Below are 27,282 nucleotides of genomic sequence, written 5' to 3'. Positions count from 1 at the left end.
TTGCCCCATTGAAGTCAGCTTTTGTCCTGTTAATTATTCTTATCCTGGATTGCCTATCATCCTTTTCTATCATCTTAAAAAGTACAATACAATGAACACTGTCTCCTAAATGTTCCCCCACTGACACTTGAACTATTTGGTCCACTTCACTTCCAAGAGCCAGGCCCAAAAGTGTGTCTTTTCTTGTTGGATTAGACACACACTGCTGTAGAAAATTCTCCTGATCACAATCTAGGAACTTTTGCCCCTCTCTGCCCTTTACACTATCACTGTCCCAGTCTACATTCAGGTAATTAAAGTCCCCCATTATAACTACTCTATATTGACTGCATCTCTCTGCAATTTCCCTGCAGATTTGTTCTTCTACGTCCTTCTCACTATTTGGCAGTCTAAAGACTACACCGAGCAATGTAATTGCACCCTTTTTGTTCCTTAGCTCTAGCCAAATTGATTCTAACCTTGAACCCTCTGGGACATCCTCTTTCTCCAGCACTGCAATGCTCTCCTTAACCAATACAGCCACCAACCTCCTCCTTTCCTATCTCTTCTGAAAGATCTTGAGCTGGAAATATTTAACACCCAGTTCTGCGTCTCATCTGAAAGGGCAGCCCTCCCTCAGTACTGCACTGAAGTGTCAGCTTTTATTTAGGAGCTCAAGTCCTGGATTGGGTGAGAGTGCTACCAACTGAGCCACAACTGACACACAAAGATAGATTGATAGAAGAGTAATTTTTTCAAAATAGAATGCTAGGTCAAGATTGTATAGATTGATTGGGATTGTTCCCCTTAGAACAGATGTTAGAGGAGATTTAATGGAGGCATTCAAAATTGAGGAGGTTTGATAAGAGTAGTTAGGGAGAAACTGCCCTCACTGGCAAGAGGGTCAGTAGTCAGAAATCATAGGTTTAAAGTAATTGGTAAAAGATTTAGGGGAAAATGAGGCTTTAAAAAAATGCAACCTGTTATGATGATCCAGAATGCACTGCTGAAAAAAGTAGTGGAAGCAGACTCAATAATCAATTTCAAAAGGGAATTGGATAACTAACTGAAAAGGAGAAATGTGCAGGGCCATGGGCAGAAAGCCGGGGAGTGGGATCATTTGGAAAGCTCTCTCAAAGAGTTGGCATAGGCATGACAGGCTAAATGGCCTCCTCTCCTACACGATTTCATCAAAAATAAATTCTTTCCTTTATGTTTTAGGTGCTTGTTTGGCACACACGGACCGAGAAGGCAAACCTTGTATTTGAGCCTAAACACAACCAGGACGTAATTCACATTGAAGTCTAGAAATCACTGGTTTGAGACTGTCGAGGGTTATGTGGACATGGAGGCCAGCACATGCCCTGGAAAAGCTATGTCTAAACAGTCTACAACGTGGATTTATGACAGCAGCAGGAAGATGAAGCTATTCACTTGGGACATTTTTCAGGCAAAACAGTTCACAGAAGCTTCAATCTCAAATCAACAGTTTACAGAAGTTTCATATTTCCCCATCTGCATGTTTCTTAGCATGACATTCATTTCAATAAAATATGTGCCATAAACAAATGAAACATAGTTCTTCTGCTTGCGTAGTAGAGTCATTTTTATAACTGCATGCTTCAAATTTTCCACTTTTAAAAATGCTTTTGCTACAAGGCGGTATAAACTGATTGTTTTGGTAACACTTCAATCCTATTCCTTAACATATACTGAATGTAGTACGTTCTGGTGAACAGCAATATACTAATTGGTGCATTCACACTAGACAAGTTTAGTGCAAAGCTAAAACCACTCACGCTGACACTAAACATGCCTAGTGTAAATCAGCTAAGAGCAGAGTTGATTCTGAAGGGAAAGAGTGATGTTACCTGCATTGATGTTACTGTGGCCCCGAATCTGACTGCATTTACACTATAACGTGACATTAGTGCAATACTAAACTGGCTATCATAAGCATTGAGAGTTACAGTGTGAATGAACCCACCAGTGTTCCCAGCTCAGGACAGCAAACAACAAATGAAATGACTTAAGACACAAAACATGCACACAGATAGTGGTTTAATTGATTTAATACAGGGAAGTAACATACTTGCTATACTAGGCACCATAAAATGTAAACACAGCCGCAGTAATAAACCTGGATGTAGCTCTAGGGAAATTCAAGGTTAATGGAAGATACCCTGTCCATGTTTGGTGCATTTAGTTGATAACTCTTCATTTTAAGTATCTGTTATTAAGTGGCCTTTAAGGTTTAACAAAGCTATAATACTCAAAAGCTTTTAAAAAAAGTTGCCCTTTATATTACCGGTGAAGCACTAGTAACACTACTTTAGAATACAGAACCATTAACTCTTAAGGTGTGATAGTATGGTGTCATCAATAATTTGTAAGTGGTATGGTATTTTTTGAAATGTTCAGGGGTAGGAATTCAAATTCAGTGCCTGTTAGCATGAGTTTTTTTTTACTTTCAAAGGAAATGGGCAGCAAATCACAGGCTGGTGAGCACAGAATCGGAACTTCTGCCCCAGGTGTTTTGCTGCTGCATCTCAACCTATTAAAAAAAGCTTACTTCCTCAAGGAGAAGGTAACCTCTCGGATAGGTTAGTGATTCAAAAAGATATCAACGGGAGAAAAAAAATTCATAAAAATATTCTTTTCGCTTGCCTTTTCAAAGACCCACAGACATTCAAAATTGGTTCAAATAATTGAAAACAAATTTAGAACATTTGTCAGACAGAATATTAAATGAGCTAATGCTGCAATATTTAGTGGCATTGTGCGTGAAGTGTTTCAAGACTGATGGCCAAAATAAATTAACATTAGTGACAACACTGAAAACATATATAGGCTGCTTACACTTCGATATGTACATTACACATTAGCAATTACAGATTATCGTGGTATTGAAAATTCCTAATGATTAATCATTTTTACCAGTGTTACTGAATTTTTGTTTCAAATAGATGAGAATTTCAGCTTTGTTAAACACAGATTTATAGCAGACACTTAAGGGCATGTGTTACCTATTTATCAGTGCACCTTGTAACAGGTTAGCAGTTTGCATTACAGTCAATATTAGCAGCACTTTGTCTTTTAATATTTAAACCAATGCACTGCTAAGTTTTTTCAAAGGAGATGGGTGTGATATAAGGTGATGCAGATCACCCAACTGTGAGAAACCTTTACGCAGAGAAAGTGAAAAGTTTACTGTCAGATTAAGATGCGATAAGGCATAGAGAACCTCTGGGACTGCCAGTTAAGAATGGGTAGCTTGTCAATTGCAGTATAACAGTTCAAACCTGAGTTGCAACATATGCATTTTGTTTCCAATTGCTGGGATCTAAACCCAAACATCAGTTCAAATGATTCACTCTACCATCCAGATTTATTTTTCTTCTAACTTTGCTTTCTTTTATTTGCTCCACGTCATCATATCACCATAAAGAAAAGAAACAAATGGTTGGAACAAAAATAAAAAAGATGGTATTCCAAGAACAGCTTTTTAAACACACTTACACCTAGTTATTTAGCACACATCAGCTCATACAATTTCTTCTACAGGGAGTTCAGGTGATGATTGTTAAGATTACTGGATTTTTGGAGGGAGGGAAGTTACTAAACTGACAATTCACTGTCCTTTCCCCGAGCAGTACAAGTACTAGCTACAAGTCACATAACAATATCATTACAATTTATTCTAAACTGCTCAGACAGCATGTGACGGATACATTTTAGAAAAAGATGGTGGTGAGGAAAACTTCTGTACTGGTATTCCATAGTTTAACCAGGGAATGACTTAATTAGACTGAATCAACAATAGACTGCCAGGAATGGTCTAGATCAACTAGGTAATATTTGCAGTCAAATCAGGGCATTTCTTTTTACATAGATAAAATAACAAGTCTGTTATGCAATCAAGAGATGATGGATAATTCCAGTATGGTGGCCTTATTTTGCTTCATTTCCACAGTTGAGTACTGAGAGTCTGGCCTGTAGGACTGCCTGTCCATCCTCCCATTGTGCCTGCAGATTGGCTGAAGCCCATCACACCACTGGGGCAACTCAGATTCATCCCTGCCATCTGCTGATTCATCTGTGAACACAATGAGACAAAAACATTTATAATCTTACGCCCAACTATTGAAATCCTATACATGTGGTAAGTGAATCACCAACCTCCTTGCTAACTTTTTAAACTACTAAAGGAGACACACACAGTGAAGAGAAAAAGGAGCATGAGATAGACAATGATTGTGCACACACTCAGCAGGCAGATACATACAAAATTAATGGGCAGGCATAAAAAACAGCTAGTCCATCAGGTCTCCCCACACCACAATAGCTTCAGCATTGTGACTGAACACCTCCACCTTCAATCTTCATCTCTCCCAACAGCCATATAATCTCCTGGGATACGAGAGAGGATGGAAGAAAATGAGACAGCAAGAAGGCACACGCGTGGGCAAGCCTGTGGGTGAGAGTAAGGACAGGGAGGTAACATGTAGGAGAGGTGATGTAAGAGCACACATAACCAGGGAACAAAGTGCTTGTGATTGAGGAACATGCATACATGAGAAAGTATGCATGTGTGAGAAAGGAAAAGCTCTCACATGCACAAGACATAGATTCCTGAGGGGAGTAGGAGAGAGAACATTTAAATGTAAATTTTAATAATTAACAGCTGGTTTCTATAAGACATGAGTCAACGTCTCTTCTAGACACAAAACCTTCATGGTTAAATTAAATTCATCTGGAAAACTTTTATGTTATCAGTGGTGTGGTTGGTGAAACATTTTTAATTATGGAATGAAGGGCATCAAAAATCATAAGCTCATCCTATCTCCTTTCCTAATCGAGGCTTGCAGAAGAGGAGAAAGGATGAACATCAAATGAATGCTGTACAAGCTGTTTTACCACTGTTCGGATAGCAACACCATCAATTGAGACTGCACACATTACTGTGACTTACACAACTCTTGATTAGCAAGTTATCAAACTGGAGTACATTTTGAAGAGTCTGTTGTTATTTTCATCAAGGTGGTCTAATCAGCATCCAAATTAAGAATGCACAAAAAATCCTGACTGCTACATGAAAGTACTCGCTATATACACGAGGAAATCTCCAAATGCTTTGCCACACATCTGTAATTTATAGACTCAGATATTTACAGCACAGGAGGCTGCCATTTGGCCCCATCACGTCCACGCCGGTCAACAAAGATCTGACTACACTAATCCCATTTTCTAGTGCTTGGCCCATTGTCCTGGAGGCTATGGTAACACAGGTGAATGTCCAAATAAAAATCCATTCTATACAGATGCCATCAGAAAGCTATTACTGTGATTGCTCCTAATAGTCAATAGGAAGGAAATCCACTGCTTTACCATCAAATTGGCAGGAAAAGCAATGTTCTTTTTCATACAGACACCACATATCTTATGATGCACTGCCTAATATAGAAGTAATAGCAATGCCCCAAGGGCTCCATATCTGGGCATAAAGGGAAAAACAGAAAAAAACTAATTCATTTAAAAGCCCATGTGTTAAAGTGTAAAAGCAAGGTAATTTATCAAACGAGGAGGCAGTGGTGTAGTGGTTTTATCACTGGACTGGTATTCCAGAGACCCAGGGTAATTTGAACCAGGGTTCAAGTTCCACCACAGCAGATGGTTGAATAAACCTGGATAATAAATAAAAACCTGGAACTAAAAGTCTAATGATAACCATGAAAACCGTTGTCAATTGTAAAAACCCAGCTGTTTCACTAAATGCCCTTTAGGGGAGGAAGCCTGCCATCCTCACCTGCTCTTGACTCTTAAATGCCTTCTGAAATGGCCTAGAAAGCCATTCAATAAAAAGGAATAAAACAAGATGGACCACCTGGCATCAACCTAGGGACTGGAAACGACAACGGAAGTCTCAGCCCTGTCAACCCTGCAAGGTCCTCCTTACTAACATCTGGGCACTTGTGCCAAAATTGGGAGAGCTGTCCCACAGACTAGTCAACAACCTCACATAGTCACACGAACGGAATCATACCTTACAGATCACCACCATCACCACCCCGGGATAGGTCCTGTCCCACCAGCAGGACAGACCCTGCAGAGGTGGTGGCACAGTGGTATACAGTTGGGAGGGAGTTGTTCTGGGATTCAATGTCAATTCTGGACCCCATGAAGTAAGGAAACCTCCTGCTGATTACCACGTACTGCCTTCCCTCAGCTGATGAATCAGTGCTCCTCCATGTTGAACACCACTTCAAGGAAGCACTGAGGGTGTCAAGGGCGCAGTATGTACTCTAGGTGGGGGAGTTCAATGTCCATCACGAAAAGTGGCTCGGTAGCACCACTACTGACCGAGCTGGCTAGATCCTAAGGGAGATGGGGTCTGCAGCAGGTGGTGAGGGAACCAACAAGGGTGAAAAACATAATGCAGATGTATCTGTCCATGACAGTATCGGTAGGAGTGACCACCACACAGTCCTTGTGGAGGGGACAGCCCATTTTCACATTGAGGGTACCCTCCATCATGTTGTGTGGCACGACCACTGTGCTAAATGTGTTAGATTTCGAAAAGATCTCGCAACTCAAGACAGGGCATCTTTGGGGTGCTGTGGGACATCTGCAGCAGCAGAATTGTACTCAAGCACAATCTGTAACCTCATGGCCTGGCATATGCCCTACTCTATCATCACCACCAAGCCAGGGGGATCAACCCTGGTTCAATGAAGAGTGCAGGAGGGCATGCCAGGAGCAGCACCAGGCATACCTAGAAATGAGGCGTCAACATGGTGAAACTATAACACAGGACTACTTGTGTGCCAAACAGCATAAGCAGCAACTGATAAACAGAGCTAGACGATTCCACAACCAAGGGATCAGATCTAAGCCCTGCAGTACTACCACATCCAGTGATGAATGGTGGTGGACAATTAAACAACTCACTGGAGGATGAAGCTCCACAAATGATGGAGGAGCCCAGCACATCAGTGCAAAAGATAAGGCATTTGCTACAATCTTCAACCAGATGTGCCAAGTGGATGATCCATCTCGGCCTCCTCCGGAGGTCCCCAGCATCACAGATGCCAGTCTTCAGCCAATTTGATTCACTCCATGTGATATCAAGAAACGGCTGAATGCATTGGATACTGCAAAGGCTATGGGCCTTGACAATATTCTGGCAATAGTACTGAAGATTTGAGCTCCAGAACTTGCCACGCTCCTAGCCAAGCTGTTCCAGTACAGCTACAACACTGGCGTCTACCCGGCTATGTGGAAAATTGCCCAGGTATGTCCTTACACAAAAAGCTGGACAAAATCTAACCTGGACAATTACCACCCCATCAGTCTACTCTTGATCATCAGTAAAGTGATGGAGATGGTCATCAACAGTGCTATCAAATGGCACTTGCTTAGCAATAACCTGTCCACTGATGCTCAGTTTGGGTTCTGCCAGGGCAACTCAGCTCCTGACGTCATTACGGCCTTGGTTCAAACATGGACAAAAGAGCTGAATTCCTGAGGTGAGGTGAGAGTGACTGCCTGTGACATCAAGGCAGCATTTGACCGAGTGTGGCATCAAGGAGCCCTAGCAAAACTGGAGTCAATGGGAATGAGGGGGAAAACTCTGCTGGTTGGAGTTATACATGCCGTAAAGGAAGATGGTTGTGGTTGTTGGAGGTCAATCGTCTCAGCTTCAGGACATCACTGCAGGAGTTCCTCAGGGTAGTGTCCTCAGCCCAAGCATCTCAGCTGCTTCATCAATGACCTTCATTCCATCATAAGGTCAGAAGTGGGGATGTTCGCTGATGATTGCACAATGTTCAGCACCATTCGCGACTCCTCAGATACTGAAGCAGTCTATGTCCAAATGCAGCAATGGGCAATATCCAGACTTGGGCTGACAAGTAGCATATAACATTCACGCCACACAATTGCCAGGAATTGAACCTCTCCAATAAGAGAGAATCTAACCATCGCCCCATGACATTCAATAGCATTACCATCGCTGAATCCCCCACCATCAATATCCTGGGATGTTACCATTGACCAGAAAATGAACTGGACTAGCCATATAAATACTGTGGCTACAAGAGTAGGTCAGAGGCTAGGAATTCTGCAGTGAGTAACTCCCCAAAGTCTGTCCACCATCTACAAGGCACAAGTCAGGAGTGTGATGGAATACTCTCCACTTGCCTGGATGAGTGCAACTCCAACAACACTCAAAAAGCTTGATATCATCCAGGACAAAGCAGTCCACTTGACTGGCACCCCTTCCACAAACATTCACTACCTCCACCACCAACAAATAGTAGCAGCAGTGTGTACCATCTACAAGGTGCACTGCAGAAACTCACCAAGACTCCTTAGACAGCACCTTCTAAACCCATGGCTACCACCACCCTGAAGGACAATGGCAGCAAATACATGGGAACACCGCCACCTGCAAGTTTCCCTCCAAGCCACTCACCATCCTGACTTGGAAATATATTGCTGTTCCTTCACTGTTGCTGGGTCAAAATCCTGGAACTCCCTCCCTGTGGGTGTACCTACATCACATGGACTGCAGTGGTTCAAGAAGGCAGCTCACCACCACCTTCTCAAGGGCAACTAGGGATGGACGATACATGATTGTCTAACCAGCGATGTCCACATCCAGTAAATGGATTTTTAAAATTCCCTTTAAAAATTAGCGCAATTCATACTAATAGCAACAGTAAATATTCTTTTAACCTGCTACAATTGGGTGTCGGTGCTCCTGAACTATTTATTGGAAGGTTAGGGGATGATTGGAGAAGTCAACTAGAGTTATTCTCCCCCAGACCTACTCCAAATGCGATGCAGAGACTCAGGACTGGATGAATGTTTCAAGAACCAGCCACTCACTGGCAACTTTCATAGGTGAAGAATGGCTGTTTGGATGAGGATTTAGAGGGATGCTGGCACCTAGGGCTGGTGGGAACTAGGCACCACTGCAACTAAATTATTGCAATCCGTTGGAACACACATTAATGATGCTCTTCAAAATTATCACTGATAGTTAATGAATGCCATCTATCTTATAAATGCTTCTTAGTTCCATTCAGAATCATCAAATATGAATCCTTTTGCTGAGAGATTGGTGTAGGCAACTGTTACATTAATTTTGGATGCATATAATTCAAACATATTATTAATCTAATCATGTACAGCATCAAAAACAGAATGCGACGCCAAGAGGAACAACTACCCCCTAATGCACCCCTGGAACAATGCAATATCCAAACCAAGACAGAAAAGGATGATCACAGGTTCTATCGCTGCTCAATGTTAACTTGGCCACCTCACCTTGAACTACAAAAGGTCTTAGCCATCCAGGACACAGAACGGAGAAATAGATAAAAATAATTTTCTAATTGTCTGCCTGTAATCAGGTAATGACACTGAGGCTTGGCTATGATATGGTCAAGTAGCTTGGTGACACTACTTGGCCTCTTTTCCTTATTATTCTTTCATGGGATATGGTGTCAATGGCAAGGCCAGCATCTGTTACCCTAACTGCCCTTGAAAAGGTGGTGGCAAGTGGTTTTTGTAGCAGTTTGGTACAACTGGTTGGCTTGCTAGGCCATTTCACAGGTCAACCACTGTGGGTCTGGAGTCACATGTAGGCCAGACTAGGTAAGGATGGCAGACTTCCTTCCCTATAAAGGACATCAGTGAACTAGAGTTTATATGACAAAAAATGGTAGTTTAATGGTACCATTATGGAGACTAGATTTCAATTCCAGATTTTTAATAATTAATTAATTGAACTTCAGTTCCACCAGCTGCCACAGTGGGATTTCAATCCATGTCCCCAGGACATCAGTCTGGGTCTCTGGATTACGAGTCTAGTGACATTACCACTATGCTACTGTTTCCTCCCGTAGATTTGATGTAGGGTTTTAAATTGCATTCCCCCCGTTCTGTAAATCAGTTATTCGTTACAGAATTCTCTGATTTTCTTTCTAATCCATTCCAATGGAAAAGACTATTTGGACAACAGGATGGCAATCTGCATGGCCAGTTTGAGAGCTGGGTGTCAAGTTCAAAATCTACCCAACTTTGTCTACATTAATGATAAATCACCATTTGGAACCTGTCCTGCCTTTGGGACAGGAGTGGAGAGAACACAATTAAGTGTAATGTTGGGTCTGACAGTCCTAATAAAAAAAACATTGATGTAACATTACCCTTATATATGACAGCACTTTTAGTTTCATTAGTACAGCTATTTGTTCACTGGGAGTAGTTGTGCTTCAGGATCAAGACAATTTTGGTGAGCCCAACGAGGTTCAGTAGGGCAGACACTGGAGTCGGAGGTAGGCCCGGCAAGGATTAATTAGCAATTGTGTTAGACTATTGCTATTCTTCAGGTAAACAGGCTTTTTATAGAAGAAAATATACACTATTTGTACCAGCCTGGACTCACAACGCTGTATTAATTGCAGTACTGGTCACTTATGAATTCTCAAGTCATTTTCATCTGTGGCACACCCATGACAAACAGTACGTGCAGTATGTGTTATAAAGTTCTGTTTTATAGACTGATTGTTTAGCATCCATAAATCTATACCGTGCGTCAAATTGGCTTTAGTTTTGCAATAGGTGTCTAAACATTTTTAAAATTTAAACAGCAGCAAATTTATTGAACTTGGAAACCTCCCTTCCAATGTTCATTTCCAAATGCCGTTTCAACTGCCTTAATGTCTTCCCTTAGCAAGGAACGGCAAGGAGTTACAGATCACTCGCTCTCGATTACTTACTGGAGATTGAGCATCCATTTCCACATTACATCCCACTGAGTATCCCAAATCCCAGGCAGAGCTATGTACACTACACCCAACAAGGGAGATAAATTTTAATGGCTATCACAATTTGAGATCTGAATTCCCAACATGTTTTTTTTCCCCTTTATGTTGGGCCACAGTTAACATAATATTCATTGAGGTAGTCAGTAACTTTATTGTTATTTTAAAAAAACTATTATGGCAGTATATAGTATGAGCTTTCCACAATCAAAATCCTGTAGCGTGAATTGATTGGTTAATAAAAGGAACATTTTTAGTTATAGTCTTTGTGGCAATGATTAATGTCACACCTCAGGCAGCTATCTTCACAGCACCCACTAGTGTAATACTGGCAATTTTTAATTGATACAGAAACATGGAAAGCACAACCATCGTCCGTTTGATTTATTGCGGTGAAGAAACAATGCAGCAAACTTCCTCAGACAAATCCAAATGGTAATTTTTAGTCTACAAAGCAAGAATTCAGTGTTCCATATTATTGATAATCAACTAACCTGCAGTGAAGTGTTTCTTGTTTTACTAAATCAATATGTGGCTTCACTGACCTGACTGAGGTTCCACTGTGGTTGCTGGCTTTGTTGCACACTGTATGAATTTCCCACCATTCCTCCTTGAGGAGCCATCATATTCTCCGGGACTCTGACGGCACCAGTTGGCGCATTACCCATAAATCCATTTGGCATTCCAATGCCAACCACCATCCCCGCTGGCTGGGCCACCATCCCAACTGGTTGTCCCATCATACTTCCCATCATACCAGTGGGTGCAGGCATAGGTGCTCCAAGGCTAGGGAAATTAGGGTAACTGGCTGCAGGGTGCGAGACATACGGCATTGGAGAAGGTGCCATGAACACAGCAGCTGAAATGAAAGAATGCAGTGAAAATACAAAGTTACATCGGGGCACAAACAAATCAGTCTACTCTTCATGAAAGTGAAAACCAACTTAAATGAAATTGCATAAGAAATTCAAACAACATTCCCTTCACCCTCTGGTACATTGTGGCTGCAGTCTGTACAACCTTTAGGATGTACTTTGACGTTATCTACCTCCCTGAAATCTCCACAAGAGAAGGAATGTTGTGGAAAGATCATCAGGTTGAATTCAGTGTCATCAGCCCTCACCACAAGCTCCACTCTTTTGCTGTCGTATCTGACCTCAAAATGAGCTTTCAGCTACATAGCCATGCCGTCACTGACAGCATAGCCAGAATCTTCGAGTCAGCCTGCGGGGGCGGGCCATGCTTGCCGACGTGTAAAATGACGCACGGTGACGTCGGCCGTGCGTCCTGGTGTCACTGCACGTCATTCCGATCCTCAGTTCGGCAGGTGTGCAGCGGAGTCGGCTGCGTGCCCGCCGAACTGTCAAAGGCCTATTAAAGGTCATTTAAAGACTAATTAAAGTGATTAACCTTAAGGTTGATGGGCAGGCGAAGAGTCCTGGCGGCCTTCGCATTTTTCATGAAACCTCATCCACAGGTGGGATGGAGGTATCATGAAGTGTTTAAATTGAATGAAAGTTTTTATTAAAGTTCATTGACATGTCCCAGCTCATGTGACACTGTCACATGAGGGGACATGTCTTAAAAAATTTTTTTTCTTTATTAAACTTTTTAAAAATCAAGCTAATCTCCCTGAAGCAGCTCTGTGCCTCAGGGAGATTTCTGTGCTCTTTCGCATGCATGCGTGGAAGAGTGCAGGCCCCAGCTCAGCCTACCCCCCCTGTCTGCACAGGGGGTGCTCAGCGCTTCCAGATGCACGTAAAATGGCGGCGCGCGGCCCGTCGTGGGCGGTGATCGGCTGCGCACCCGCTCGCTCCAGCCCAACCCACCCCGACGGGGAGAAAATTCTCCCCCATGTGTTTTCACTTCCATATCATCACCTGACTTCTTCCCCGGCTTCACTGCCTGGGCCCTAAGCTCTGGAATTCAAGGTGTCTTAGCTGGCTGGTTGGTTTGTTTAGCTCTTTGTGAACCATGTCCAGAATTTTGGTTCTGTATTAAACAGTTCAATATCACAGCTGTATTGTTTATCTAGGTAAATCACTATTTGTAAATACTCCAGTTCAACAGTTTATCCAGTTAGGAAAAGTGTCCAGTTTTTTGACGTGACTCAGGGTGTAGTGGAATCGCTTGTCCTATCCAGTAACAATTGAGTGAGAGCTCAACAGGTCTGGCAGCATTGGTGGAGAGAGAAACAGAGTTAACAATTGTGGTCAATGAAGGGTCATTGACCTGAAACACCAGGCTAGAATTTACACTCCCCCCGTCAGCGTGTCTTAAGGCAGGAGGCTCGTAAAAATCAGCCTTCCCATCACATACACGCTTGGCCCCAACCTTCTCCCAATTTATGGGGGACGGTGGAGGTTTCAGATGCCCTTCCCTCAAGCCTTTAAGTAGCCAGTTAATGGCCACTTTAAGCATCTTCACCCTGCCCCCGCCATTCCTTACCTGCAGTGGGGGAGGCCCATGCCATGTGGGAAACTCAGCAGCTTTTACTGGGTGAATGAATTGGTGTCCGGAGGTTGTCGTGGGGGGGGGGGGGGGGAAGAAGAGACAGGAACAACACCTTCTCTGGGGGGTTCCATTGGAGGCACCCCACACTCCTCCTCTCAAACCCGGCCCCTTCACCCTGCTCACTGGGTCCTGCCAGTCAGGGTCCGCTAATATACCGGACTTCAGGTTATGGAGGCCAGACTGAAGTTATCTTCTTTGGGGGGGCTGACTGTAGTCCCAGAGGTGGCCAGCGCTCCAACATGGTGCCTGCTGGGCCTTACAGAGCTGTTGGCCAATCAGGTTGGCTGGAAGCTCCCTAAGGCAGGACCTCGTACCCAGGTGGGCCAATTAACGCCCTGCTGAGTGTAAATTGGCCATGGGGCAGTCAGCTTTTTTGTTTCGGTGGGGAGCACACGCTGCCCCATTAAATTCAGCCCACTAACTCTTCCTCTTCACAGCCTGACCTGCAGAGTTTTTCAAGCATTTTTGGTTATTCCATTAGGGTTGAATGACAAAGAGTGAGAGGAGGCTCATGCGCAGCATAAACAGCAGCATAGACCAGATGGGCTGAATGTACGATTAACCATGTTCTATTTGTTGATTTGTGAATTGAATCCTTTATCAACATGTACCTACAATAAAACTCAACCAGCTTAAAGTGACCTGCAGATCTTCATGTGAGTAGTGTTTGGCTCAACACACCCCCTCCACCCCACCCCATACGAAAAAGATATCTGAATGTTATGTAGAGAAGTATAAAGTATAATGCACACAAAGGAGGAAACATGGATAGCTTGCAACAATTTCTGTTATCTTGTCAAATTTTTGCAAACACAGGTTTGCAGTTCTCACAGAAAAATGAACAGAATTGCAAGAAATTTCCCTATGAAATACCTGTTGAAGATCCCAAAATCCTATGCAATGCAAGCTCAATTTGACTTAAGTCAAATAGTTGACCTGTTTGGAGTAAAATTACACCTGGTTGTAAACCAACATTGTTGTACTGGGTAACCCAAATGGAAGCTTCCTGATTTGTCACTTTCTAAAACAGTCTCCTGATCCTAGCTTATTGCAGCGCTGAGTTTAAAGGCCGATTGGATGAGGCTAGATCATTTCTGAAGGGTTATCTCAACAATCCCACGTCGTATTCCTTGGGAATTTCAACCCAACCACTGCCAAGTTAAGCTACATTTAAAAAAATTAATTGTATCTTTTCTGAGGAAAAACGCAAGGAAGCACGCATGGCACTGAGCTATTAATTAACTTCAGTAAGTGTAATTGTTAACAAAACATCTATAATGCAGCAGTGAAAGTTGCTAAAATGCATAGCAGGAAGAAATTTAATATTAATATTAAATGAAGGTGCCCATTTTTAGCTGGTATTCAGCAAATACAACAGTATTTAGCACACACCATGTCCTCAATGCAATGGGTATGCATCCAGTGCCTTCTTGTACCAAAACTGCCTATTTCAGTTTTATTTCAACCTGTGCTGCTGATATTTCAGAAACCCAGTGGGCTGGTAATTGCAATTGAGAGAGATTAACTAGTGAAAATAATTTCATTATCGGGAGCTGGGTGTTTCAGTCTCCTGCATTTTTTTCCCTCCCGAGATGTCTGCAGATTGGTAAGCTGAAGTTTCAAGCGCTGGAATCAGGTCAGGAGATGTCAGAAGGGCAGGAAGGGACAAGGGTCAGGTCAGTCAGGGTGGATGGATCAGGAGGTGGATCAGGGGTGACAGACATTGTCAACCACTCTTTTGTTCATCTGAAGGAACAACTAACAGGATAATGCCCAAGTCAATCAAAATGATTACTCGCTAAGATATGACTCTCATTGAAAAATAGGCAAGTAGAGCAACTGTCATTGTAAAATACAGACAGATGTTATTTCTGAACTCTAAAGTCAAGTGAAAATGTTTACAGCGCTACAAATTGGCACTTGATTTCTCAGAGCACTACTTCCCAATCCAAGCCTCAAGTCGTTGAGGAACGAGTAGAATAATCATCCCAACTGGCTATATGATTAACACTGATACATTTTAGTCGGAATAATGAGATGAGGCAATACAAGGTAAATAGCACAAATATAAAAATAGAGTGCAGGAACAGCTAAACCTAAGAGTGTGCACAAACCTTTAAATGTTTGGAAAGCAGTTAATAAAGCGTATGGGATCCTAGGCTTTTTAAACTGATGCATAAAGGACAAAAGCCAGGAAGTTATGCTAAACCTACAGAGAACATTAGTTCAACTGGACTACTCTTAGAAAGCAAGTCGATGGGCCAAATGGCCTCCTTTGTACTGTACTATTCAATGGTAACCAGCGTGCATCCAAAATCCTGAATGGTCACAAAAAAGCAAAAGAGAAAACCAAGCTCCTTCTCGGGTTTGTAGTGGACATGGTAAAATAGTTTGGAGTTTTCATTTACTCCCAATAGCTAATTTACTCCTTGTTTCCTAAAGTTGCTGATGAGATGTGAATGTCCCCCATTCAAGGGCAGGTTGTGTCCTCAGGTTCTACTGATTTGGACAAAGTCAAACAGCTCAGCATGGTCTAAAGAGTCTAGACAATTCTAAAGGGTTTTTTAAATTATCTGAACAACAGTAATCACATCACCCCTCAACCTTTTTCTTTCCAGGGAGAGCATGCTCAATTTATGCAATTGCTAGCCACCCCTCCATATTCTGCTTGGCTTCAGTGTCCTACAAATAGCTGCAATATTCATCGTGTCTATCCAGTTTCCTTTTGAAATAATTTGTCTCCACTTCCACCACCCTCGTAGGCAGCGAATGCCAGATCATTGCCACTCACTGTGTAAAAATGTTCTTCCTCACATTACAGACAGGAGGGGGGGTTAATTTAAACAGTACTAATTTCTCCTCTCACCACTCGTCCATAAACAGAAAGGTGTTTTGATTTGTTTCCCTCTTTATAAGCGGTGGCGTATTTACCAACCCCTCGGTTTTTGAGTGATTCAATTTTCTATTAATAACCCCACAGCAAACTCGAGATAGGTTGAACTCAAACGGTTAGTTTGCACACACTCAAAATGCAGGAATGGGGGTCGCAAAGTCATCTCTACACTCAGACAGTAAAGAGAGGAATAGGGAAAAGAAGGTTTTTACAGAACAAAGACCACAGAGAAACTAAATATTGGTTCACATGAGTTCCAGAGTCCAGAGTCAAAGTCCAATGTGGTATTCCTTCAGAGGTTGGTGGGCTGAAGACTGATACTGGATAATTCATTTTTCCAGTGGCGTTGACTTCATGCGATGAAATAGGCATGCAGGATCAGCCTTGTAGGTGATGGTACAGAATTTTCAGTAGAAGCAGTGTAGACGGGGTCAGGTGTCATACCTGGGCTGAGCTCCTTGCTTGTTAGGTTGCTGGTCAGATGATAAAGAGCAGACTAAACTATTCAGCTCAGCAAGACAATAGTAACGGGCTCAACGAGCCAGAGGACCATGTCACATGACCCCCCCTCTCCCCCCCAAACACCTCTCCACCCAGTCTCCAACAAAGAATGTCTATCTATTGTTTAGAATGCGGCTGAATTTCGAAGATTGCTAAATGTCTCAGCCATTATGAATTGAAAGAAAGGTTGCAGGGCCTTTTGTCTTAGCAGTTCAATAGACTCCTTCTGGCCAGTCTGGGTAATTAAATGCAGATGGCCTTTGTATAGCTCTCTTTGAAGTTGTGCTGTACAGTACACAGGTAGTCATTAGTGGCTCCTCAGAGATAACGAGGTGTGAGTTTCCCTGAAACTGCAACGTGGCTTTTGTTCAGTGGTTACAGACACACATAGGTTTTGAAGATTTTGAGGATCTTGTTCAGTTTTAAAATTTACAAAGTAGTGATGAGGTTATCTATATATATTTTACAAAAATACACAGGGTGAGGTCTTAATCCCTCATACCCACATCTCTTGTCCAAACCTTAAATCTGTGTTCTCTAGTCCTTGTCTCATCAGTTAATGGGCACAATTTTCTTTGTCAATGTTATCTAAACCTGTCAGAATCTTGTACATCTCTGTCAAATATCCCCTTAACCTCCTCTGCTCCAAGGAGAACAACCCTAGCTTTTCCAACCTAACCTTGTAGCTAAAATCCCTCGTCCCTGGAACCATTCTCGTAAAACTCCTTTGCACTCTCTCAAGGACTCTCACATCCTTCCTAAAGTGTGATCAGAACTGGATGCAATACCTTAGTTGTGACTGTACCAGAACTTTATAAAGTTCAGCATAACTTCCTTGCTTTGGTACTCAATACCTTCTATTTATGAAGCCCAAGATCCCATATGGGTTGCTGACCACTCTCTCAGTATATTTTACCAACTTCAAAGATCTATGCACATGAAGCTGCAGGTCCCTCTGTCCTGCACATTTAGAACTCTGCTATTAAATCTATATTGTATCTCCCTATCCCTAATCCATCTGACAAAATTCATCATCTCGCACTTCTCTATTAACTTCTACAAAAATGATATTGTAACATTTTTTTGGACAAAAAAGGAAAACAAATTAATTCCAATATGCCCAACTATATATCTTTTATAAATATCAACTCTAGTTGTGCCTAAGCAGAGCTTTATAAAAGTTCAGCATAACTTCCCTGCCTTTGTACTCAATTTATTGGCCCTAGCAAAACTGGAGTCAATGGGAATCAGGGGAAAAACTCTCCACTGGTTGGAGTCATACCTAGCACAAAGGAAGATGGTTGTGATTGTTGGAGGTCAATCATCTCAGTTCCAGGAGTTCCTCAGGATAGTGTCCTAGGCCCAACCATCTTTAGCTGCTTCATCAATGACCTTCCTTCCATCATAAGGTCAGAAGTGGGAATGTTCGCTGATGATTACACAATGTTCAGCACCATTCGCGACTCCTCAGGTACTGAAGCAGTCCATTTCCAAATGCAGAAAGACCTGGACAATATCCAGACTTGGCCTGCCAATTGGCAAGTAACATTCATGCCACACAAGTGCCAGGCTATGGCCATCTCCGACAAGAGAGCATGTGACTATCGCTCCTAGACATTCAATGACATTACCATCACTGAATACCCCATTAACATCCTGGGGGCTACCACTGACCAGAAACTGAACTGGTCTAGCCATATAAATATTGTGGCTACAACAGCTGGTCAGAGGCTAGGAATCCTGTGACGAGTAACTCGCCTCCTGACTCCCCAAAGCCTGTCAATCATCCACAAGGCACAAGTCAGGAGTGTGATGGAATACTCTCCTCTTGCCTGAATGAGTGCAGCTCCAAAAATACTTAAGAAGCTTGACACCATCCAGCACAAAGCAGCCCGCTTGATTGGTACCCCATACACAAACATTCACTCCCTCCACCATTGATGAACAGTGGCAGCAGTGTGAACTATCTACAAGATATACTGCAGAAGCTCACCAAGGCTCCTTAGACAGCACCTTCCAAACATACGACCGCTATCATCTAGAAGGACAAGGGCAGCAGTCACATGGGAACACCAGCACCTCCAAACCACTCACTACCTTGACTGGGAAATATATCGCCGTTCCTTCACTGTTGCTGGGTCAAAATCCTGCAACTCCCTCCCTAACAGCACTTGTGGGTGTACCTACACCACATGGACTGCAATGGTTCAAGGCGGCAGTTCACCACCACCTTCTCAAGGGTAATTAGGGATGGGCAATAAATACTGGTCTAGCCAGCGACACCCATATCCAGTAAATGAAAAAACTGAGCTGCAACGCAAAAGCTCATTTTCATGTGATTGATGGTATAACACGACTCCACGAATGTCAACAGCATTACTATGCTTTTAATCTTACTATAAATCATTGTACATTACCACTTACAGCTTGAAAATTGAAACATTTTAAATATTTCTAATCGACCCCTAAAAGACAATTCGATGAGATAGGAAATATCCTTTGCCCTCCTTCCCGTTGATGGGTCTAATAGAAGACCATGTGTCTGCTAATGTAAATCAGCAGGCAATAATAAAACCATGAGACAAGTCCTTTTACAACTCACACTGACAGTTCGACTCTTGAAATACAATGAAGAGGGACCCATTTTTGCTAAAAGATTTATTTTGGATTTTGCTGTTTGAAATGATGAAACTGATCTCGCTTGACTTACCTCAGTAACTAATATTTAGTGTATCATTAGGCCTTTAAATGTTCTCAAGGTTCTTTTTAACCTCCAACTAGAGAGCTGTAACATACACGGGTCTCAGTGAACTACCATACTGTCAAAATAAGATTTTTCTCTTGTGTGTTTTAAACAATTGCATTTTATTAAGATTTTATTGATCATGAGAGCATAAGCTTTTATTAAACTATAATAATGGAAAACCAGGTGTTAAAAAATCTTAACAAGGTTTAGGTTTTAATAAAATAAAACTATTAAAAATCGACTGAGACAATACCCCAAAGAGCAATGTGAAAGTTGCAGAATACCTTACTGCTTGGGATGACCTGCATTATTCTAACTTGCCTAAGGTGCTTATGACATAATTCCTTCTTCCTCCCTTGCAGGGCAACATGCTGGCTACTCTCTGGTTTATACATCATTTATTTCTGTGCATGTAAGCGCCCCATCAGACACATCAATCTGATCATTTTGTGTTGCACAAATACTTTTTCCAAATCTAGAAGTTTTCGACTTGCTCCTTCCTGAAGATAATTGTGCTTCGTAAATGCATTACACTCATGGTTTTCCATTTCTCCCTTTTGATAGTTACTGACACGCGTACAAACTCTTAAGTTTTCTATATAAATCCAGCAGATATATGACTGGCTGGCTGTGAATGATTTCATTTTTCCTGTTTCTAAAAACACTAATTTGACTTCTACATGCAGACAATGTACATTATTAAGTCTCAATTTTATGTTACACTTGAGACATTTCCAGGACAAAATGTCCTTTTCTTTTATGCTCAAAATTAATTTCCTGTCACTTCCCAATATCTGGAATAAATTTAATTACTATAATTAACGTCAGCAATTTTTTTTTATTATTTGGCTACAAAGGACATTTGGGGAGCACTGCAGATTTGCTTGAGCAGCAAATGAAATGACAAACTTAGGATTTTATCCGCATATTAATAGCGTGTTTTAGGCAATGCTACTCACACCAATACCTAGAAACTTACACCGGTTCCTGCAGGAATAGCTGACTGTTCATTCTAGGAATTGAACTATCATCTGGTCAAGCCATTTTACAAGAGAAAACACATGTTTAATTACTCCAAGCACTACTGGACTCACGGAAGACCAGTATGCCCCATTGCTAGTTTAGACACGGGCCAAATTCACAGCTAGTTTACAATATGCAGCACAAAGAGCTTTGAATGACCAGGAAATGAGAAGAACATGGTTCACGATCTGAAACGTCAATTCTGTTTCTCTCTCTCCACAGATGCTGTCCAGACCTGCTGACTATTTCCAGCATTTTCTGTTTTAGTTTCAGGTTTCCAGCTTCTGCAGTATTTTGCTTGGGAAGACAAACATGGTCCTCATCTCACACCTATACAATATACAAACCTGACCATGAGACACAAAAAAAGTGTGACTGATGCAAGGCACAATCACGCTACCCTGTAGTTACAAAGTAAAACTGTCATTGTGAGCTAAAAGCAAAATACTGCGGATGCTGGAAATCTAGAACAAAAACAAAAATACTTGGAAAAACTCAGCAGGTCTGACAGCATCTGTGGAGAGGGATACAGTTGACGTTTCGAGTCCGTATGACCCTTCATCTGAACAAAGACATATAGAAATAAGATGAAATATAGGCTGGTAGAGGGGGGGTGGGTGGGACAAATAGAGCTCGATAGGGGGCCAGTGATAGGTGGAGGCCAAGAAGAGACTGCCAAAGATGTCATAGACAAAAGGACAAAGTGGTGTTGACGGTGGTGATATTATCTAAAGGATGTGCTATTGGGGACATTAAGGGTAGAAAGCAGGACGAACAAGTGGCAGATGGCCCTCGTGGGGGTGGGGGGGGGAAGGGATCGAAATGGGCTAAAAGGTGGAGATGAAACAATAAATCAAAATAAATTTAAAAATAGGAGGGAAAAGAAAAATATATTTGTAAAAAAATTATAAATTATTGGAAAAAGGGGGATCGGAAAGGGGGTGGGGATAGGAGATCAAGCCATCAGCAATCTGGGGCTGAGAAAGTCGGGGTTGGGGGCACTAAAGGGGTCATCAGATCATATTAGATCGTAATTAAAATTTCTTGACATTACTTTTAGCTTTTAAAATGAGTTTCTGTTAGGAAGATAGTGGGAATGAAAACTTGCACCAGGCTGAAACCGTCAGGGAAAATTTAGCTGATAAGTGATTTAGTGGTGGTAAACAGGCTTCCTCTATTTGCTGAAGCCTTGAAAGATGGACCGAAGACTGTTTTCATCTCCAGACATCTTCCTGCTTGGCAGGAAATCACGGAACATGACAGTTAAATGTCCTCCCAGGATTTAATGAGCAAAATTCATAATTTGACCATTAATTTGAGAAGTTATAATTTTGTTGAAGCATTCATATGGGATAGAAATATGCGCTCAGGAATAGTAACTCCTCTAAAGATACATCTGCATAAGGAATGTGGACAAGCAATCATAGCTGGAATTTTCCAGGCTGGGTCGTGATCCCAATGGTGGGGTCAATTCGGGGTCCAGAACCTGGAAGTAGCCATGCAGGGCATTGGGCACGATCTCTCCAGAAGCAGCTAATTAGGAAGTTGCCTCCTGGAACACTGTCCAAAAGTGAGTCGGGTTCCAGTGTCAGGAGGTCCATTCAGTACAGATCATGGTAGGGCCATCAGCCTCCATCACAGTGTGGATGCTGCTCAAGGGTCAGGAGTAAGAGCTGCAGCAACATCATGGAAGCACCTTAAGTAGGAAAAGAGTGACTGCCATTGCAGCAGGCACATAATTAGCAGAGACATCAGTCTCCATGATCCATGAGCATTGAGAAACACAACAGGCAAATGAAAAATAGGCCTCAAATGTTATGCCGCTCTGATTCCAACTGTGAAGCCATCTCTGATGAATTGCTGGGCTTCTGGCACAAAAGGGGGATCATGTGATGCCAGGAATTTGACCTCCCTCCAAGAAAACGACCATTAATGGAAGACTTAATTGTCTTAATTGCCTGTCTGTCGCCCACAGGTGGGCTGCTGATTCCACTTACAGCCGATCTCTGGGAAATACACCCACAGGCCGGAACACGTTGGGGAATCGTTCCAATGCAGTTTTCCCATATTTTCCAGGGCCCTGCCTCCAAAAGATTCCAGCCCTTATTCATTAATTTCTCTGTTGCCAGTTCAATGATTTGATTGACAATGATGTCAAAAAGTATGAAGGTTGTGTAAACAACTCCTTGAAACTAAAGTTATTGATAACGGAGGCTTATTGAATGAGATAACACTATGGAACATTTGAATTGTCACCTTGCAGGATTGGGAAAGCGGTATAAAAAGAGTGGCAACATCTTCTACCTTGGCAAAGACAGGCACGAAGTACTCATTTAGTATCTCAGCCAAGCACGCTACCTTCATGTGTAAATCTCCTTTTGGTCCCTAATCAACCTTGCCCCTTTTCTTGTTACTTTTTTACTATTTATATGCTTATAGAAGACTTTTGGATTTCCTTTTAATGTCAGCTCACATTTTTTCTGCCTTGGATTTTGTTTTTCAATTTCGCTCTGAACTTCCTATACTCAGCCTGGCTCTCACCAATATTACCAGCCTGATTTCTGCCATACGCCCCTTTTTCTGCTCCATCTCGCTTTTGTCATCTGGTGAGCACTGGCTTTGCTTGTTCTATCTTTTTCTCTCGTGGAACTGTATCATGACTGTATCCTAACCATCTACTCTTTAAAGGCTGTTACAGTTTTGCCTGCTGATCTTTGATTCCAATTTACCCAAGTCAGCTTGGGTTCTCACCCCAGGAATTGACCCTCCTCCAATTCAATATTTTTACTCTGGATTTACTTGTCCTTTTCCATAGCCAACCTAAACCTTATAATACAATGATCACTGTTCCCAAAATGTTCCCTGACCGACACTTGATCCACTTGGTTCACCTGATTCCCTAGGACCAGATCCAGCAATGCCTTCTTCCTCATTGGGCTGGAAACATATCGATGAAGAAAACTCTCCTGCAAAAGACTTCAGAAACTCTTTCCCCCTCTCTGGCCTTTCCACTATTTCTATCCCAGTCTCTATTAGGATAATTAATTTCCTCCATTATAACTACTCTATATTTTCTGCATCTCTCTGTAATTTCCTTGCAAATTTGTGTCTTTATATCTTTCCCACTAGCTGGTGGCCTATTCAATACACCCAGTACTGTAATGGTACCTCTATTGTTTCTTAACTTTAAATTCAGTCCTTGACCCCTCGAGGGCATCATCTCTCTCCAGCAATGTAATATTCTCCTTAATCTGCCACACCTTTTCCTTTCTTTCCTTCTCCATCTCTCTGAAGACCTTGTACCCAGTGCTGTCTTTCTTGGAGTCAGGTCTCCATTATCGCCACAACATCATATTCCCGAGTGGCTATTTGCATCTATGGTTGACCAACCTTATTTACCACGTCATGCATTTGCATACAAGTACTGTAAACCTAATACAAATGAATATACACAGGAATTGGGAGCAGGAGTAGACCTAATGTAGACATTGCATTATCTCCTAGTCTGAGCCCAACCAATACCTTACTATTTCTTACTTTAGTCTTATCTGTCTCTCCCAATTCTTTGTGAACCTCATTTATCCTTTCCTGGTTCCCATCACCCTACCTAGTTAGTTTAAACCTAAAAGCACGAACAATGCATGGGCATTGGTGCCAGCTCTGTTGAGGGACAATCCATTGGCCCTGAATAGGTCCCACCTCCCCCAGAATTGGTCCCCTGGAATCTAAAGCCCTCCTTCCTGTACTAACTCTCCTGCCACGTATTCATCTGCTTTATCCTCCTGTTTCTATACTCACTAGCACATATTTTGCAGGGGGGTGGGGGGTGTAATTTGGATATTACTACCTTTGAGGTCCTGTTTATTAATTTCACTCCTAGGTTGCTAAAATCTGCCTGCAGGACCTCTTTCTACCAATGTTGTTGGTTCCAATGTGGACCACAATGGCTGGCTGTTCACCCTCCACCCTCAGAGTGCTCTGCAGCCATACAATGACATCCCTGACCCTGGCTTCAGGGAGGCAACATACCATCCTGGAATCACGCCTGCAGCTGCAGAAATACCTGTTTGTTCCCCTAACCATCAAACCCCCAATCACTGTTGTTTTTCCAATCTTCCTCCTGCTCCACCATGCAGCTGAGCTACCCATGGTGCCATGAACCATCACTCCAGCATTCAGAACAGAAGACTGGCTGGAGAGTGCGATGCGCTCAGGGGATTCCTGCACTATCTTGCCCAGTCCTCCTGGATTGTCTGGCAGTCAGCCGTTCCCTTTCTACCTGCACATCTTTAGGGTGACCACCTTTAGAAATATACTATTCACAAAATTGTCTTGCTGATGCACCGCAGTGATGCAAGCTGTCCCTCAAGCGCCAAGACCCAGGGCTCAAGGTGGTTCAACTGATGACACTTGCTGCAAACATCGTTGTCCAAGACATGGAAAGTCCTGGAGTTCCTGCTTATAAACTTAAAAATAAGAACATCTTTTCTCGATATAGAAAGTGTTATTGCACCGTTCATCTAAGCAATATTAATATATTCTATGTTAAAATATTATAGCAGTGTTCCTGTAATGGAGGATACTTGATATGAAGTTACTGATATGACACGTTAGAATTCATAACATAAACCATCCTGTTTCTAGTGTACCTAAAAAGCACCACAATCAGGTACTGAGATGTTGACTGCCCAATGCTTTGTATTTTGAGCAGCGCCACTACTTTACCTGGAGTGCCTTGTTGTTGTTGCATTGCTCCTGTACCATATAATGATAAGATAGAATCCTTGGACAGTGGTTTCTTAGCAGGGTCTTCTGATTTTGTGGTTGGTTCAGTGAAAAGATCAAGATCACCCGCTGCTGCAGATAAGGCTGCTCCTGATAGTTTTGTGGAAGTGGGCTGTGAAGAGAATGTCAAAAGGTGTGAATTACAGAGTCATAGACAAATGTTCTTATCCATCATACCACAGGAAAGTAGGACTCGCAATCAAAAAACAAAAGCATTTTCCATGTTCCCATTGAATATTTGCGACATTTTTCAACAGATGAATCTGCAGGAGACATCTCCACATGAATTAAATCTTTTTAGGAAGGGGATTGAGGGATCTTGCTGCATTAAAATATGCCATTGCAGGACCTCTGCTTTTCAAAAAGCAGATCAAAAGCCTTTATCAATTGAGGCATAGATTACAAAAGTAGGGAGGTCATGTTGGAGTTGTATAGAACCTTGGTGAGGCCACAGCTGGAGTACTGTGTGCGGTTCTGGTCGCCACATTATAGGAAGGATGTGATTGCACTGGAGGGGACGCAGAGGAGATTCACCAGGATGTTGCCTGGGATGAAACATTTGAGTTATGGAGAGAGGTTGGATAGACTTGGGTTGTTTTCGTTGGAGCAGGGAAGACTGAGGGGTGACCTGATCGAGGTGTACAAGATTATTAGGGGCATGGACAGGGTGGATAGGGAGCAGCTGTTCCACTTAGTTGCAGGGTCAGTCACGAGGGGACATAAGTTCAAGGTGAGGGGCAGGAGGTTTGGGGGGGGTGTGAGGAAAAGCTTTTTACCCAGAGGGTGGTGACGGCATGGAATGCGCTGCCTGGGAGGGTGGTGGAGGCAGGTTGCCTCACATCCTTTAAAAGTACCTGGATGAGCACTTGGCACGTCATAACATTCAAAGCTATGGGCCAAGTACTGGTAAATGAGATTAGGTGGGGAGGTCAAGTGTTTCTCACGTGTCGGTGCAGATTTGATGGGCCGAAGGGCCTCTTCTGCACTGTGTGACTCTGTGACCGTGAAGCCATTGTTGATTGGTTCACTAACGTCCTTTAGGGAAGGAAATATGTTGTCCTTAGCTGACACCACCATCACCATCCCTGGGTATGTCCTGTCCCACCAGCAGGGCAGAGGTAGTGGCACAGTGGGAAGGAGTTGCCCTGGGAGTCCTCAACATCGACTCCGGACCCAATGAAGTCTCATGGTATCAGGTCAAACATGGGCAAGGAAACCTCCTCCTGATTACCATTTACTGCCCTCCCTCAGCTGATGAATCAGTGCTCCTCTATGTTGAACACCACTTGGAGGAAGCACTGAGGGTGGCAAGGGCGCAGAATGTACTCTGGGTGGGGCACGGCTATGTCCCATCACCAGGAGTTGCACCACAACTGACCAAGCTGGCCGAGTCCTGAATCACACAGCTCCAAGACTGGGTCTGCAGCAGGTGGTGAGATAACCAACAAGAGGAAAAAACATACTTGACCTCTTCCTCACCAACCTGCCTGCTGCAGATGCATCTGTCCATGACAGTATTGGTAGGAGTGACCACCGCAAAGTCACTGCGGAGACGACGTCCCGTCATTACATTGAGGGTACGTTTTGTTGTGTTGTGTGGCACTACCACCATGCTAAATAGGATGGATTTCAAACAGATCCAGCAACTCAAGACTGGGCATCCATGAGGCGCTGTGGGCCATCAGCAGCAGAATTGTATTCAAGCACAATCTGTAACCTCATGGCCTGGCATATCCCCCACTCTACCATTACCATCAAGCCAGGGGATCAACCCTGGTTCAGTGAAGAGTGCAGAAGGGAATGCCAGGAGCAGCACCAGGCATACCTAGAAATGAGGTGTCAACATGGTGAAGCTATAACACAGGACTACTTGCGTGCCAAACAGCATTATCAGCAATTGACAGACAGAGCTAAGAAATCCCACAACCAACGGGTCAGATCTAAGTTCTGCAGTCCTGCCACATCCAGTCGTGACTGGTGGTGGACAACTGAACAACTCACTGGAGGAG

The 27,282-nt window shown here is 42.8% G+C and overlaps 2 protein-coding genes across 3 annotated transcripts in view; one reads left to right on the top strand and one right to left on the bottom strand.

Annotated features, from left to right (window-relative positions):
- The window catches only part of b3gat2 (beta-1,3-glucuronyltransferase 2 (glucuronosyltransferase S)), a 194,926-nt gene extending 193,165 nt beyond the window's left edge, over positions 1-1,761 (top strand). Inside the window, exon 4 of the mRNA XM_078541861.1 lies at positions 1,201-1,761. Coding sequence (XP_078397987.1) covers positions 1,201-1,287 — 87 coding nt within the window. The 3' untranslated portion in view covers positions 1,288-1,761. The remainder of the gene's footprint in view (positions 1-1,200) is intronic.
- A 262-nt stretch (positions 1,762-2,023) lies between these two features.
- Positions 2,024-27,282, bottom strand: part of smap1 (small ArfGAP 1) — a 344,710-nt gene continuing 319,451 nt past the window's right edge. For both annotated transcript variants that reach the window (XM_078541858.1, XM_078541859.1), the window contains 3 exons: positions 25,214-25,385; positions 11,357-11,670; positions 2,024-4,075 (listed from right to left, as the gene is read on the bottom strand). In XM_078541858.1, coding sequence (XP_078397984.1) covers positions 3,941-4,075; positions 11,357-11,670; positions 25,214-25,385 — 621 coding nt within the window. In that variant the 3' untranslated portion in view covers positions 2,024-3,940. The remainder of the gene's footprint in view (positions 4,076-11,356; positions 11,671-25,213; positions 25,386-27,282) is intronic.

The sequence above is a fragment of the Cetorhinus maximus genome, chromosome 5, assembly GCF_964194155.1.
Source record: "Cetorhinus maximus chromosome 5, sCetMax3.hap1.1, whole genome shotgun sequence".
Lineage (NCBI taxonomy): Eukaryota > Metazoa > Chordata > Chondrichthyes > Lamniformes > Cetorhinidae > Cetorhinus > Cetorhinus maximus.
Note: the sequence above shows the minus strand (reverse complement) of the source record. Positions and strands in the feature narration are given on the sequence as shown.